The sequence below is a fragment of the Pseudorca crassidens genome, chromosome 2 (assembly GCF_039906515.1).
Source record: "Pseudorca crassidens isolate mPseCra1 chromosome 2, mPseCra1.hap1, whole genome shotgun sequence".
NCBI classification, from domain to species: domain Eukaryota; kingdom Metazoa; phylum Chordata; class Mammalia; order Artiodactyla; family Delphinidae; genus Pseudorca; species Pseudorca crassidens.
The window spans coordinates 83,438,293-83,454,590 of NC_090297.1; the positions used below are offsets into that span (position 1 = coordinate 83,438,293).

The 16,298-nt window shown below is 33.6% G+C and overlaps 1 protein-coding gene across 4 annotated transcripts in view; it reads left to right on the forward strand.

Annotated features, from left to right (window-relative positions):
* TLCD4 (TLC domain containing 4) overlaps positions 1-16,298 on the forward strand; it is a 104,904-nt gene that overhangs the window by 58,368 nt on the left and 30,238 nt on the right. For all 4 annotated transcript variants that reach the window (XM_067726976.1, XM_067726978.1, XM_067726977.1 and 1 more), the window contains 4 exons: positions 3,527-3,692; positions 7,684-7,773; positions 9,520-9,578; positions 11,759-11,853. In XM_067726976.1, the coding sequence (XP_067583077.1) occupies positions 3,538-3,692; positions 7,684-7,773; positions 9,520-9,578; positions 11,759-11,853 (399 nt within the window). In that variant the 5' untranslated portion in view covers positions 3,527-3,537. The remainder of the gene's footprint in view (positions 1-3,526; positions 3,693-7,683; positions 7,774-9,519; positions 9,579-11,758; positions 11,854-16,298) is intronic.

Below are 16,298 nucleotides of genomic sequence, written 5' to 3' on the forward strand. Positions count from 1 at the left end.
CACACAATGTACACCATGTTGAATGTGTGGGGCATACACCCCAGCAGAGCCTATAATGTGCAGAGAAAGATTCTGGATTGGGGCGAGGGGAGGTAGTAACATTGCCATCATCAGGAGTTTATGCTTGATGGCCTCCATTTTTTGGTGAAATGGGAAGAAACCTCATCTATTGTAAGACAGGGAGAACTGGAGATTTGAGAGCAATGAATATTTGGAGTCAATGTGGGAAAAAGGAAAGGGATGGGAAAAGGACTGCTAAGCATGTGTAGGGCATTCTTCCTAGCTCCCCCTTCCTTGACAACCACATAAGACCTTTTCCCCCTGTATTTAAGGATTTTTACTGCTAATCGGTACAGCAGTGGTTCTTCCCTGGAAGTTGTATCAGAACGTGAAGGTTGTGTATGTGTATTGATGATTGGAGGTGACATTGGTGATTCCAACACACTCCCTAAGAAATCCCTTGTGCTACAAGGAGATAATGAACATGGGGAAATGAGAGTAAAGGTTGTATTCCCAGGTCAGTATTTCTAGAGTCACCTGGTGGAACTGAATCTTTAGGGGTTTCAACCTTAAAGCATCTTGTTGGGATTTTAATAGATGAGAAGATGTTCTCTTGGTTTAGCTTGAGTACCTTCAGATATCTCCTCAATGTTTAGACGTCTTCTCTGCTGGGTATTTATTCCCAGGAAAGCAGGGAGTGCCCCCCCTTAGCACCATGAATTTACCACTTTATGTGGGAGTGATCAGTTTCTTGCTTCCTTACTAGCCCATGAGCATGTCTCCCATTTTGTATTCTGAGTCCCAGCACAGTGCCTGGTATGTGGCAGACTCATGACAGGTTATTGGGTGAACTGTTGGCTGAAGTAAAGACTGAATCAGTCTGGCTGGGCTGTTTCCAGTGGTCCTCCTTCTGGGAGTCCTCCTGGAGAAGGGCCCTCACAAGCTGGTGGTTAAGAGGCATCCTTCAAACCTTTTCATGGTTTTCTCTACCAAGAAACCAACTTGAATTAAAGTTTATGGAAACCATCTTGTGGGGGAAAGTACAAACATCCTTTGTATTCAGGAAGCCTCTGGAAGAGTTTCTTTGGTGTCCATAATTCCTGGGAATCAGGATGGGCTAATTAAATTTCATGTCTAGACACTCCCCTTGTAAATTGGCACAGAAATATTTCCCACTTCTGTTCTGGCTGCTGTGTTCTAGGATAGTATCCAAGCCTTCTGCCAGCTACTAGCCATATGTAGAGGTGTATGAACCAAGTCTAATACTTTTCTACTTTTACTGTGTATTCCTCTACTTAATAATCACTAAACTCTAAAAGGCCCTTAATTTGTGTCAGTAATGAGCATTATTTGTTTTTATCCATTTTCACCATTTTCTTGCCTGATTCAGTGAATGAACAGGGGCAGTTGCTTCCTACCGGAAGCTTTGGTTTTCTGGGAAAATTTTTTTTTAATTCCTTAGATTAGTCCCTGACTTGGCATGACTGATGAAGCAAGCAGCTGTTTAATATGAAGCAAAGCTGGGAGTAGAACAATTTAATTAGCTTCTGTCTGTTGAGCCTTTAAGGGAAGCCATAACTTGAGTATGTGGAGCTTTTTAGTTTTAAATGGAACATTTTTGCAAAGAGAGATTCTCAACATGTACCCCCCAAACTCTAGTTAACTGAAAGTCCGTTGAAAATATAAGATACCCAGTATAACAAAGACTTAATAAAAACTAAATTTTTTTAGGAATGAGGAATTTAATAGTGAATTGTTTGATTTTTTAATGTATTGCTTAAATTAACAATTCATAAAATGGATAATGTTGCATGATACCTACTATGTTTTATAACATAACTTTTAGCAAACATTCATGAAATAAATACTCATTGTATACATTGAATTTTAACTGAGGTAAATAAGCAGCTCTTGCCTAGCCACCCTCCGTAACCTCCAGGGAACACACAGAACCCTTCAGGACAAATCACCCTCACATTTAAGATTAGATTCTCCACTCACTACTGGTTACTGGTTTCATTGTCTTTGTTTATCTGCCCACCTGGCATGCAGATCCTTATTTGCTTAATCTTAGAAAAACATTTTCCTTTTTACATCTCACTTAGCAAACTACAGTGATGTTTAATTTATGTATAAAACTTACTTTTATGTATTATTTTGTTAATATTAAACCTAGGTTAAAAGACCAAGATAGGTTAAAATTAAATTTTGTAATGCCCAATAAACACATGTTGAATTAAAAACAATTAAATGAGCAATAAAGTTAATGGAATCTCACAGAGAAGAATTGTGATATCAATATTTTTACTGTGCACACACACCAGAAAAAAAGAATGAGGAAAGAATTCATTACAGACACATGAATTCTGTCAGAAGAGGCCCTGTGGGAGACTGATTCTTATTATGATATCCTGGTTGGAAGGGAATGAAGTGGGGTTATTGCTAGTGCAGTCAATGATGTGGTTTTTCTCTAGTGAATTGGCTTCAGTAGGTGACTTTATTTCTTCACATTAGGCAGCTGGAAATATGTATTGATTCATTTCCTTTTCATTTGAGGGTCAGCTCTATCAAAGATGGAGCCGTAAAAAAAAAAAAAAAAGATGGAGCCGTAGAAATGCTGTATTTGCTGGATATGAGCAAATGCTTCAGTGTCTTTTTTTTTTTTTTGGTCTGAATGTTCCTAAGATTTTTAGAAGCCAGATAAAGTTTAGCTCAATGAGATAGAAAACATACTTTGAATGTGTATATATGCATATTACCATTCTTTGCGCTAACGCTATCCTTAAAACTTGGAGCTCTTTTATAAAAATGTTTTCTTTTAGAGATAAAAATCCATGGAGGATTTTTGGTTCAAGGATATCTGTGATTGCAAAATATTTTTTTAAAGTTAAATACTAAAAAAAAAAAAAAAAAAAAGTTAAATACTAATTTAAGCAGTAACAGTGGTATGATTATTTCCAAGATGGTATTATTCTCCTTAAACTTTAAATGTTTGTCACACTGTACAATTATTTTTTTCTTATATAATTTGTTTTTGTTTTGCTATAGCAGATAATGTTAGTTCTATTCTTATTTTGGCTTAATTGTTTCTTAGAAATTATCTAACCAACTTTCTTTTATAGATGAGAAAATTGAGGCATAGAGAAATCAGGTGATTTGTCCTTAGTTTAATTAAAAATATTACTAAAAGAATACCTTCAGTTATAGTACTTGAAATTCCCTCTTAGTGGTAAACTCTAGACTTAGGTAATTTTGAGTATCATGATGTTAAATTTGTCTCCTGACATTTATAATATTGAAATCATTAAGATAATAGATCTTCCCCTCTTTTAAGTACAAATATGAGATACATGACAGATAGCTGGTAAAGTCTTAAAATTCATATTGTTTCCTTGTATTCTTACATTTGTGCGAAATTAAAATAAATCACTAAAAATACAACCACATACTCTTTTTAAATTAAAAATTAATTTAGGTGTATTATGAGCAATTTAAAGGATTTTATAGCCAACATTTCTCTTAACAGGTTGAAGAAGTATGGATACCAACACCATAGTGGTCATCAGCGCTGGTTTTACCAGCTTTTTCACCTTTCAGCTTCTTTTCCACTTTGTAAGTTATTGGTTTTCAGCAAAAGTTTCTCCAGGTTTTAATAATCTCAACTTCGAAAAGAAGATTGAATGGAACTCAAGGTAAAGCATACGAAATGTAAATGACTGATTAAAAAATACCTAGTCTTTTGAAATAAAATTATGCATTTAAAATATTTCCAAAAAGTCTTTTTCATTTAGGATCTAACAAAATCTTAGGTCAAATTTTTTTATTTGACATTAGGAATAAAAGGAAAGACAAGTAGATAGATCTCATACAAGAAAAAATTTTCAATTCTTATTCTGAAAGATGTTAGGAAAAATTTATTTAACTGTCTAGGGAAGTGTTAAGTAGACTCTGGCAGACTGTGGTGGAAGGCACTGTTTTGCATTCTCCTCTGAAATATTTATGATAACAAACACATGTTCTTTGGAAATGGTAACAGAAGTAACATTAGTTGGGGCTGTGAGTAGCCTATATATAGTATCAGGCTGGCTTAGCCCAACCTGGGACAGTTAAACACTACACACCGAAGAACCTGGTGCACGGTTAGCACATGTCTCTCTTTTAATGAACTTTTCATTTTAATTCATAGCCCTCCAGAATCTGTTCTTCTGTTATGTAATTCTAAAGTAAAAATTGCTTTTTAGATCTTTTAAACAAAAGAGTAAATGGAAAACGAATAAGACATCTAAGGATATAGAAACCTGCCAGAGTTTTAATTAGTTGGTTTGCGAATTTTTTGTGTATGTGCAACTCATTAATCTCTCACAAGGTTTCAAACACAGACGGACTCTGATGACTGCTTCACTTGCTTTAGAGCATTTCAGATGCCCAAACACCTCTGTGCATTTGCAAACCTCAGTGGATTAGAGCAGCTATGGGATACTGTTTATTGTTGAAGTTAATGCTAACTATAAAATGAACTCAGCAGATCTCCAAAATTGCTATAATTATTTTTTCATTGAAATTTCCTTTCGGAATTAAAAACTTCTGCCAAAGTCTATTTATTTGAGAATGGTCATATGTGACCTGAAATGCCCTATCTATTTGAGCCAAATTGTTTTACAGGCATTCACTTTTGTAACTCAGACTGTGAAGAAGACTAGTTGTTTTCTTCTGCACCTTACACTGATTTGTCTGGTTCATGCATGTTATAGCTCTTCTTCCCAAGAGTGAGAATTATTTCTCCACATATTTTTGAAAAGTAAGAGGTATGATTCTTTTGTCTAAACAATAGCACAAAAGTATTGTTCAAATGTGGGATACAAAAGATACTAACCACTATTTTGTAAAACCATTTCTAACATGAAGATAGAATAGTTGGGAAAGAGAAGGAAAGGGATATGGAGGGGGACATTCATTTTCTACGACTAAATTTTGAACTGTTTTCATTTCCATTTCAACATGGTTAAGGTAGGTAAAGGCATTTGAATCTTGGCGAGCTGCAAGCCAAAGAAACAGGGAGGGTACAGATAGATAGAAGCAAAGGTAAAAATGAAATGAAATGATGCAATTGAGAAATACTTTGCATTATTCAGTCTTATTATCACTGCCATTCTATGAGACATGGAATCACCATTTGGGAAACTGAGTTCCCATTTGAAAAAGGAGTCTGGGATTATATGATTCATTATGCTATTCAAATACTATTATGCTATGCTATTTTCTCTCAAATTTACTCCTGTTTCCCACTCCAGCTTGCTTTACATGGGACTTAAACTGTGAGGTGGAGAGTGCAAAGAAGGAAAAACAGTTGGCTGCTTTTTGAATACACATATATGTCTTGAAATCCAGATTCCAGTCTTAGACAGATCAACACAACCCACATTAATTCTCTCTAGTAATCAGGAAAGAGTCTCTGAACGATGAGTGGCTCAAATAGTCTAGTAGTAAAAGGACAGAAGGCAGAAAAGCGCTCCAGAAAATTCACACCTGAGAGTAACAGTTGAATTAATAAGTGAGAAAATCTTATACTTAATTGTTACTTTTTCTGCAAACATACATGCTTATAGATGTTATTAACATTATATAATTAAATAAATTTCTTATTTCCACTTGCTTTCCTATGGCATGGAAAGTCCTTGTTGTGCTGAAATATTCCTAATTTTTAAATCTGCTTCTTCAAAATATAACCCTTTTGTCTGATTGAGCTATGTAACTTCTGTTGGTAATACTCATACTACTTGCGAGTGATTACATCAGTAATTTTAAAGTGCTATTCTAAAATTGTCATTACTTCCTTAAAAAAAAAGAAACCAACAAACATTCCTTTTTAACCTTCTTTAAACAAAATTGAAATATTTTATCTTGGTGTTTTTTTAAAGACCCTGAGGAATATACATTATGCTTTGCCAGGAATCTGATTTTAAAGAATGAAATATGAAATTTTCACTAACAGAAGTTTCTGAATGTATAGACTTTTAATACAGAATAGCATGTAAGCACAGGGTGTTTGTTTCTCCTCTTCATTATAGTGGGAGCTATTTGATCCAAGTAACATGTAACTTTTCTCTCGTGCATTATATGCCATTTCCATCAGCTGAGGGCTTGTAATTCTTCCCTTTTACCATATAGCATCTCAACAGAGTAGGGAATTTGAGGCCTGAGTATCAGGAGCAAAAATTCAGATATTTTCCAAAAGGAAACTTTTTGGTAGAAGGTTACTAAGCCAACAGGTTAGTAAAAGGTTATGCTTTTTCCTTTAATAGAATTTTTGAATGGCAACAGAAAGCTGGTTGTCTGATTATTTAGATGGCATGTTTTACTTGAGATCAAGGAACTTACATTTTTATCTTGCTATGTTCAAATGGAACACAGGTGTGCTTGGCGTGAAAATTCCAGACTTGTAAACCAGGTTAATTGGGTTAATTATCACACTTCAAAATGTATTTTGGTATTACAAAGGACTCAGTGCCTTTAAATTAGTGAGACTCTTTGAGCATTTAAAATATGATTTGATTTAATTTGATATGTTTACTTAGGACCACATCATATATTAGATCAAGTATATTGATTTTTCAAGTTACAATGAGACTTTTTAATATCAAACTTTGTATTGGTTGATATATTTCACTTACTTTTAAAGATTTGGGTCATATTGTAGAGAGATTCATTGCATACCAATTAATTTCTAAAGAGAAAACTTTGCTATTCCTCTCATCCTTTGTTCTAATGAAGAGAAGAGAAACTTCATTACTCATAAACTTTTTCATTATGTGAGTAAGCATATAGTATCCTGTATACAGTTCTTTGAGTAGGATATCATAGAACTTGCATATTGGTTAAGTCATTAAATTTTTAGCAAGATATGTTCATAGAAACTGATGTTTTTCAACTAAAAGTTATTCCTTCTATAAAGAAAATGCCACGTGGATCATGTGAACATTTTGTTTTCACTTGGGCATTTCTTTTAAAAACAGATTTTTTCTGAAAAAATTCATGGTCCTCCATTTTTCTATTTAGAAGTGATTTCATAATAATGATGAGACACTAATAATAGCCACCTTAGCTTTCTCACAGATTTGTTACAAGAATCAAGTACAATAATGTGTGTATTAAAACTGAAATTTCCAAGGGAATACATTTTCATTTCATGATCCATTCCAATTCTGATCCATGAATATGGAGTTCATGGAGTTAAGGAGTTAAGGCTATATGGAGTTAAGGCTAGTAGATTTGGAAGTCATTCCTAACTGATTGGAGCAGGAACTAATCCCGCAGTGATGCTGCTGGGGATGGAGCAGGGTGCAGGGTAGTGTGCTTACCAAATGCCATCTGTTTGCACAAAACTCTGTCAACTGGTTCATCAGATATGCTTCTGCTTTAGACCCTTTAATCAATAAGTGATTCATCATTTGTCTAGCAGGAAATTGTAGACCTGGGCATCTTTCTTGTTATTGATTCCAAAGTAAAGTTGTGGCCCTTGGATTTCTAAATAGCAATTTTGTATTATATTCTCAGATGTACTCCAATCCTATATTTAAATGCTTCCACATTTAACTTCTTCAGAGTGTTAAATGACTTGCCAGAATTAGTTAAAATTTATTGCACAGATTCTAAAATCTTTGTGTCTATTTCATCTCATTGCAGGGTAGTGTCTACGTGTCATTCTTTGGTGGTTGGGGTTATTGGCTTGTACATATTCTTGTTTGATGAGGCTACTATTGCTGATCCACTTTGGTAAGCTGTTTCTTTCCAATATAGTCAATTTGATTTATGTTTTGATTTTAATTATTAATAAGAACATCTCTTTACTTTAAAACAAAACATATTGATGGTGTATGGTTTGTTAAAATGCTTGTGTTCAGACATATTTCAGCAAGGTGCATTAGAATGATTTATTTTAGATTTAATACAAATAATGAGGGCATTTTGCATTAGTATTGCAATTATTATCCAAAACAGGGAGAATATGATTATTATGTAAGCGTTTATACCGTGTTAGTGAGTGAAATCAAGTTATTGTGAACACTGTTCTGAGTAAAAATAAGTTATTATTGAGATCGGATAGTCAGATAGATAGGATAGACTTAGTCTTTAAATTTATGTTTGACCCATCATTTGATATCAAAGATAGGAAAATGAGAATTATAGATGTCCATGTGAGAGGAATTTAGTACCACATGAGATGATTTGAAGCACGAGTAATAATTATGTTTAGCCATAACACGATAATTTGTAAGATGATTCTTTTTTAAGAATTTAAATGTCATTCCAATGAAAGAAGTTTTACAAACTGTACTTCCTGGCATTATATGAGAAGACTTAGTTCAGTTTAGTTTGAGGGATTGGGAGTGTTTTGAAAAAGCACTGCACAGGGATGTGATAGACGTGGGTTCTGAGGGATGTGGGGTAATTTGACCAGGTCTTTTGACCATCTCTATTTGACTGCAATGATGTTGTTTTTTATTCATAAATATGGAATTATGCTGGTCAGAGTTATACCAGTATTCATACATTTTCACTGAGAAGATATTTTTCAAAGTGAATTAATTTAGTGAATTTCATTCCTTGACCAAGTTTTAATGTGCTCTACCTAAACAATTGCTACTTTTTTTTCATATTTTTATTTTACCCACATGATTGTCAACAGAACCAGTTGTTTTGGGAAGTAAATTTTATAACAAAGATTTGATTCGTTGACCAATTTGTCCTTATCAAATTTTTACCTATTATATTTTTTGATATTTTAACATTTTCTTAGATACCATAACTTATTCCAGGTCCAATTTTCCTGGATCATATTTACAGATCAAAATTTGTAAAGAAGACGTGACTTCTACTAAATATTTCCACTTGTAGTTTACCTGTTGTCAGTTTTATTTTATGTTCATTTTACCAGTAGTTCACATTAAAAGTCAGATAAAGGACTGATCATTTGTATCTGTTTCTTGGAGCCAAGAGCATGAGCAGGGCCAAAGTGTAGGATCTTGATATGTGTAAGGGTCGAAACAGCAGGATTAAATTGTTCTGTTCCGATCAATTTCTAACTTGTGATAACAGGCAAATCTCTCCAGTCCTCAGTAAAGTGAGGGTAACAGTATAGTGCCTCTAAATCAGGGGCAGGCTAGATGATTTCTTGAGGCTATTTGAGTCTCTGATTCAGAATAAGGAATCAAAACAACAACGACCAGCATCTGGAATTCCATTTGAGTCCTTTCACAAACAAATCATATGAGAACACACTTATAAAATGTTGTCTTTTGGTAATATTATTTTCATAAAACTTTGGGCTTAAGTATAAGCAATTATGATTATTGCAGTTTGAAGCATTATAGCTAACACAGTACCTTGTGCAAATGACAAGTTACCATTTGAGCACCTATAGAGAACATTTAAATTATATTTAAATCTCAATAGAAAAAAAAGTAGCTGTCATCTATAACCATGTGCTAAAAAAAGGAACCTGTTTTTTAATATTTATAGGGGTGATCCATCTCTTGTGAAAGTGAATATTGCTATTGCTTCAGGCTACCTCATTTCTGGTATGTGATATGTTGTTCACTGTCTGTTTCTTTTTAGACTACTTATGGAATTATGCAAAGAATACATACATAGTCTATGCTTTTGGTTTATTTATTTAAGAAGCAACTTTTAGGATCCATACTGAGGGAAAAAAATATCTGCTGTAATGGTAGAACATGAAACATTTTTCATGTTGGCTCTCTGGTTCTCAAAGATCAGAGCTGCAGAGTGGGGCCTCAGTTAGGCCTGGATTTTTTTTTTTTTTTTTTTTACTAGTGATGGTTCCTTTTTGGACTAAAGAGTTGCTCAGGTGCAATTACCATGACGCTAAGGAAGTTTAAGCCTCAGGGTCCTCACTTGCAAGGGCCCTTGAAATGTGCTCCCATGGTCATGGTTTTGTATCGTTTTGGTAAGACTTGCAAAAGTAAGGTATTTTAGTCATAATCAGTTAAGATCATGGACTCTTTCTACTTCATATTTCCCTCTGTCATATTTTCTCTCATGTTGGATGAGGTTGGAATAACCTTTTACACAACGAGAGAGAGGGGAAGTTGAGAATATGCCATTTAAACTGCTCTTTGAAAAGACATTTTGGACTGTCTCAATAAAACGAGAAATAAGAGATCTCTGATTTGGACATTTATGCAAGGAACCCTATTTTGTAATTTTCAAATTTAATAAACAGCTGAAAGAAAATCCAAATAAAAATAATGGACTATGAAACAAAAGTGATAAAGATGAGTGATGGACTCGGTAGAAAATTTTCTGCCATCAAGAAGTGAATTGTAAAAAAAAAATTAGATTAAACTAAAACACAGTAATTTATTAAGAGGAAAAGATACATTTGGGATAGAAATAATGAATAGGCTATTGGATTATTCAACGGCCCAATTAAAAGAAGAGTGTATCTTGTGGACATATTGGGAAAAGATTTGCTCTTTGGCACAAAATGCTGTCATTGACAAGGTTAACACAAAATTTATAATATGCCTCATACACTGGTTAATGAGTATTGTCAATTCAGAGAGTAGTTACTACCCAGGAAATCTTGTATGAAAGAAACTTGATAAAGATTTTCTCAAATAAGGTAATAATTCAAAACACTTAAAAATAAGTTATGAACTGAAACAAACTTTCTAAACCAAGCTGAATGAAAGGTGAATTCTTTTATTCTCTCTATAGAAAATATTATAAGATCATTATCATATAAATTGGTGACCAAAGAATATACAGCCAAATATAGGAAAAATGTATCTAGAGAAGCATATCAGGCAGTTAATTACTAATAGTTTTAAATTTTCTTGATTTCCACATTTGTGGTATTTTTTCCTCTCCTTAAAATTTATAATCTGATGATTTCTTTTACCTTTATATATATTCACATCTAGTTTTGTATTAGTAATTTTTATTTTTTATAAAAGAAGCTCCTCATGCTATAAGCTCCAAACCCACAAAACCTGAATCAGACTCTGGTTTCCATCCATGATTGCCATTTGTTTCCAGGTTTAAATTTCATGTTTAACCATTTGGTAAAGAAAATACTTGTGTTCACAGTTTGAGATGTTTCTGTTTTATTAAATGAAACAATTTTCTGAATTGTGGTATTGATTTAGAATTTAAAGAAAAATGGATGCCTTGAGCTCTTTTTTAAGATATCTTTTTAATAGTTATAGTTCTTCGTGTTTGGGTTTTTTTTTTTTTTTTGCTATTTTGATATTTAACCACATTCTATGTTAACTTTAAAATTTTTTTGCTGAATTTGTGTTATACACGAGTTAGTCGTTTTATACCTTTTCTGAGATCGTCTTATCCGATTGAGTTATTATAGTGACAAAAATCAGTAATTTAGCCTTATTTTAAAATTATTTTTATTCTGTAATATTTTCATTTTATTTAACACTTGTAACAAGTTAATTTGTTTATACTTTCAACAAATACGTTACATTACATAGCTATACGCCTGGCACTGTGCTGGATGCCCACACTTGGTCCTCTTCCTAGAGAAGTCCCAGTAGTGTAGGGGAGACAGTTATCTGGAAGCACATACTTCGTGGTAAAAGGGGTAGTTGAGCTCCTGATGTACGAGACGAGTGCTGTGGGCTCAGAGTGGACTGTGATGTGATGTCAGGAGAAAGTTAAATACACTTGAAAAACAATGAAGCTTTCTTCCTGTGTAATATCTTATTTTTCCTTGTTACAGATTTGTTGATTCTCATTTGGTATTGGAAAGTGATTGGTGACAAGTATTTTATAATTCACCATTGTACAGCGCTGTATGCATACTACTTTGTACTGGTGAGTGCCAGGATTTACAGTGGTCTGACAAGCAGACAAGATTGGGAGTAACGACTCAAGGGTGAAGATAAATCTAAACATACAATTCTTAATTTATAAAGATCAACCCCAAATGCATTCAGGAATCACTCTTGTGATGTTATCCTGTGTATTAACAAAAATAATAACTTTACTTACGCATTTGTATTAGTGCGTCTATTTGGATTCACACACTTTGAGAAAGTCAGATGACCCCAATTTCCTGAATGTTCACTCAAAACCTTTAGGATTATGTGGCTACTGATATTTGTCTGTCTTTCTAGATGCATGTATGTTTTATCAGCCGGAGCTAGATGTAGATTCCTGTATAACCAGCTGAAGTATCTCTTTTCTGTTTAATTTCATATACCATTCCACGTACAAGCATAGTTACACTTGAGTACGCTAGAGCAGGGGGGGAGGGGGAGGGGAGGGGGGAGTCTTGTTCAGAGGCTTCATCAGAACTTCCAGACTGAGCTAATAGAGGATCCAGCAAATCTGGGGCACTAGTGCATATTAACTTTTATTTCTAACATTATTTTAATACATTATACATTTGTAAATTAGCAATTTTATATCCCTTGCATCTTTGTTAGGTTTCTCCTCAATCAATTATTTTTCAACCTAGATAGACCACCAAACCCAAGATAGATACTGGGAAATAATAGACGTATGTAAACTCGAATAGTATAAATTTTATGTAATACATGTGGTATACCATTCCATGTTTTTCCTGTTTTAAAACATAAATGTAACCACTGGCTTTTTTTTTTCTTATTTGGTATTACTAAAATCTGTATATTACTGGACATTTGTGACGATTTTGAGGGCTTTTAAAAAACTCATACAAATGTGTATTAATAATATTCTTCTATTTTTCTTTATATTGCCCCACACAAGGATAGCTGGTGAATAAGACATCAGATTACATTATTTCTGCAAGAATACAGCAGATTACATTATTTCTGCAAGAAGCATCTCTTTATATCACCCATTTAAAGTTATAAGTCTAAATAATTAATGTAAATGTTTTAAAAACTATGCTGGTTTTAATATTATAAATAAGTAGGTATTTATAGGATCCCAGTAGGGATCCATAATCGCTTTATTCTTCTGAAGCAATAGGCTGTTTTTACTGGCATTTCCTACTGTTTATTTCCTTGTCTTCCTTTTTAGATTTTAATACATTATAGGTAGTTATAACATATAGACTTCTACCTTTTACAGGTCTTAGATAGTTGCAATACATGCACTTTGTTTCCTGAACACTTTTGCTAAAGAGACGTGGAAACTGACTAACAAAATATTGGTTGACTCAGGGAAGAATGTGTGTGGGTACTCGTGTGAGTTTAATATCCTGCTGCAGGTTAGAAGTATGGTCTCTAAACATGAGTCACAAATAATCATTGTGCTATGAAAAGAATATAAGCTGGTGAAAGATAACAGGTCATTTACATGCATTTGTAAATGTGACTAGTAAGAACTGCTGTTCTCTCTCGGCCACTGAAGTCACAGGCCTGGCAAATGGCTGCTGTGCATGGAATGGCAAGGTGAATATTTCATTATGTGAGAGGAATACTGTTTTCTCTTTGGACTTTTATGCCCTTATAAAATGTTAGTGAAGTGAATGCTGGATTTTTAAAAAAGAAATTAACTGCTGCCTTATTTAGTAAAGTTGATAAGAAAATCAACTGCAATTTTTTCAAGAGATGGTTGCTTTTTTGATATGTCTTCCTTTGTTCTATTGTATGAAATAAATGAATGGTATGAAAGAAAATTATCTAATTAAAGTGAATCTATTCATAGGGAAACAAAATAGAAACAAAATTGATGAAATAAATATTTATAGATGTAGAGATCCTATGTCGTTTATAGATCTTACATTTACTATTTGAATATAAGAAAATTTTTTCCCATGCAATGAATTCCCAGGTTACTTTGTGCATTTTAAGTAAGGCTAACAAAATACCAACAGCAAGTACTACTACTATTATTATTTTGTATAAACTTTCTGAAATTCTTATCCCTTACGCAATGAGAACTGACATTTGGAAAGCACTTCGACTTGATACTTCTGCAACTATTTAAGCTGTTTGTAGTAAGCTTTTTTTCTTAAAAGATTTTCTAACTGGAACTAATTAAAAGTTAAAGTGAAGAATAGAGGCTAATTACCTGTAGGTTTTAAATGTACGCCCTACTGAATAGTTGAATGTAAATAACAACTTTACCTTATCTGACGTAACAAAAGTAAGTCTTTTTTTTTTTTTTAATTTTTTTGCGGTATGCGGACCTCTCACTGCCGTGGCCTCTCCCGTTGCGGAGCACAGGCTCCGGACACGCAGGCTCAGCGGCCATGGCTCACGGGCCCAGCCGCTCCGCGGCATGTGGGATCCTCCCGGACCGGGGCATGAACCCGTGTCCCCTGCATTGGCAGGCGGACTCTCAACCACTGCGCCACCAGAGAAGCCCTTTTTTTTTTTTTTTTTTCCCCAAGTAAGAGTCTTTTGAACTTAGGGTATTGTAGGTTGTAAATAAGTTATATAATGTCTTGATCCTCTCTCTTATATATTTACTGGAGTTTTAAAATTATCTCATGGAATAATTTAGAGCTTAAGAAATCTTCTCTTCTGCCTACATAGAAAGGTAAAAATCCTACAGCTTTTTTCTTGATATTCAGCTTTCATCCCTTGGGCAGGATACTCATTATCAGGGAAAATATGACAGGTTAATCTCTTATCATAAAGGAAGTGACACATTTAGGCGTTAATGTTCTATGTTTAGGGATAAACCATCCTCTTTTGTTCTCCCTTTCTGACATCTTGGATAACGTTAGTTTTCTCCTGTATTCCTTGTGAATCCCCTCCTCTCCCCAATCAAACCACATCTTTAGATACTGAGTTATAGTATATTTGGAAAACTTTTAAACTTGACAAGAAAATCACTGAGTCTCTGCCTACTTTGCCAACTCTTCTGCATCTTTCCACTACCCTAAGATCTAATCATTAAACCATTCTGCTGCAATTTAAGAAGAAAATTTGGTTTCAAATGCCTCTTGTTACATTTATTTAAGGGTATTAGTATTAGTTGTGATACTTTGAAGGTGAAGATTTTTGATTTTTGTTTAATATTTTACCCCAGTTATCTGTGTTTTAAAAACCTTTTGCAAACAACTGTGTATGAAGTGGTACTGAAAAATGAGATTCGTTATGTAAGATAAGGTAAAGTTGTAATTTACGTCAGGAGACAAGAAGTAGAAAAATACTGGTCTTATGTTTAGTCTAAACAAAAATTTCCACAGTGCTGTGAAACAAATGCCACGACTCACTAACACTTTATCATTAACAGTGTTAAAAAAGAAAAACTACTGTTTTAAGGTGAGTTAAATAGTGTTGCATGTTCTCAGTTACACTTAAATAATGTATTTCTTTTTTTTCTCCCATTAAGATAGCCTTAAAGAAAAATTTTAGGTAACTATAGTGGCTGTTACAGCAACATTTTAAGATAACAAAATTTCAAAAATTAACTTTTCTGTAGACTAGGTAGGTATTAAAAATAGGTACTTAATATAGCTCACTAAAGCAAGATTCACTAGTAAGGTCTTTGTGATTTCTATTTCCCACTAAAGTTATATATAATAAGACACCTTAAGTATTTAAATCAAACAAAAATATTTTTAGAAGTTGTATAATATGTTAGATAACTTTTTTTCCTACTGAAATAAAAGATTGATAGCTTTCTTATACAGTAATGAATGATAGACTAGCAGAAGTAAGTCTTAGAAATTGTTTTATTAGTATTTCTATAGCTCGCTTATACAAATCTATATAAAAGCGCTATGATACAGTTAGTTTATTACTTTTACTACTAACTGAGGGATTAGCCATGGTAAAAATATTAAGTGCTCAGTTTTTTATTCATAAAATATGTGTTCTATGTGTGTGTATATGTAAAGATACATATTCCATATAGGTATGTGTGTTTTTGGTTTTGGAATTTGTTTCAGTATTTCATTTTTAATATAGAATACCTGATGTGAGCATTTCTTTCCCGTATTTCACGAACATAACAAACCTCCTCTAAGGCCTTCCTCAGTTTCGGTAAGGAGGAATTCTTCTCTTTCTTCCTGGTTCTGTGTTTACTGCTTCATGCTCTTTTGTGGGCACAGAGCATCTCCTCAGATATGCATAGTGGGATTACCTTAGCAGAGCTGTGTCCCTTTCTTTCTCTAAGCTGGCCTGATTTTTTGAAACCTATTTCCCTTTAATAACCAGGAAAGAAAACAGTTCATGTATTGGACTTGATGTGTGATAATAAAATAGGTGTCAACGAAGAGGATTGCCATGTCCACCCTAGTCGATATTTTGTTCTTAATTAGGTTTTTTAAAAAGAAATCTTATATGATTCTTCTTACATGAGGTAACTAAAGT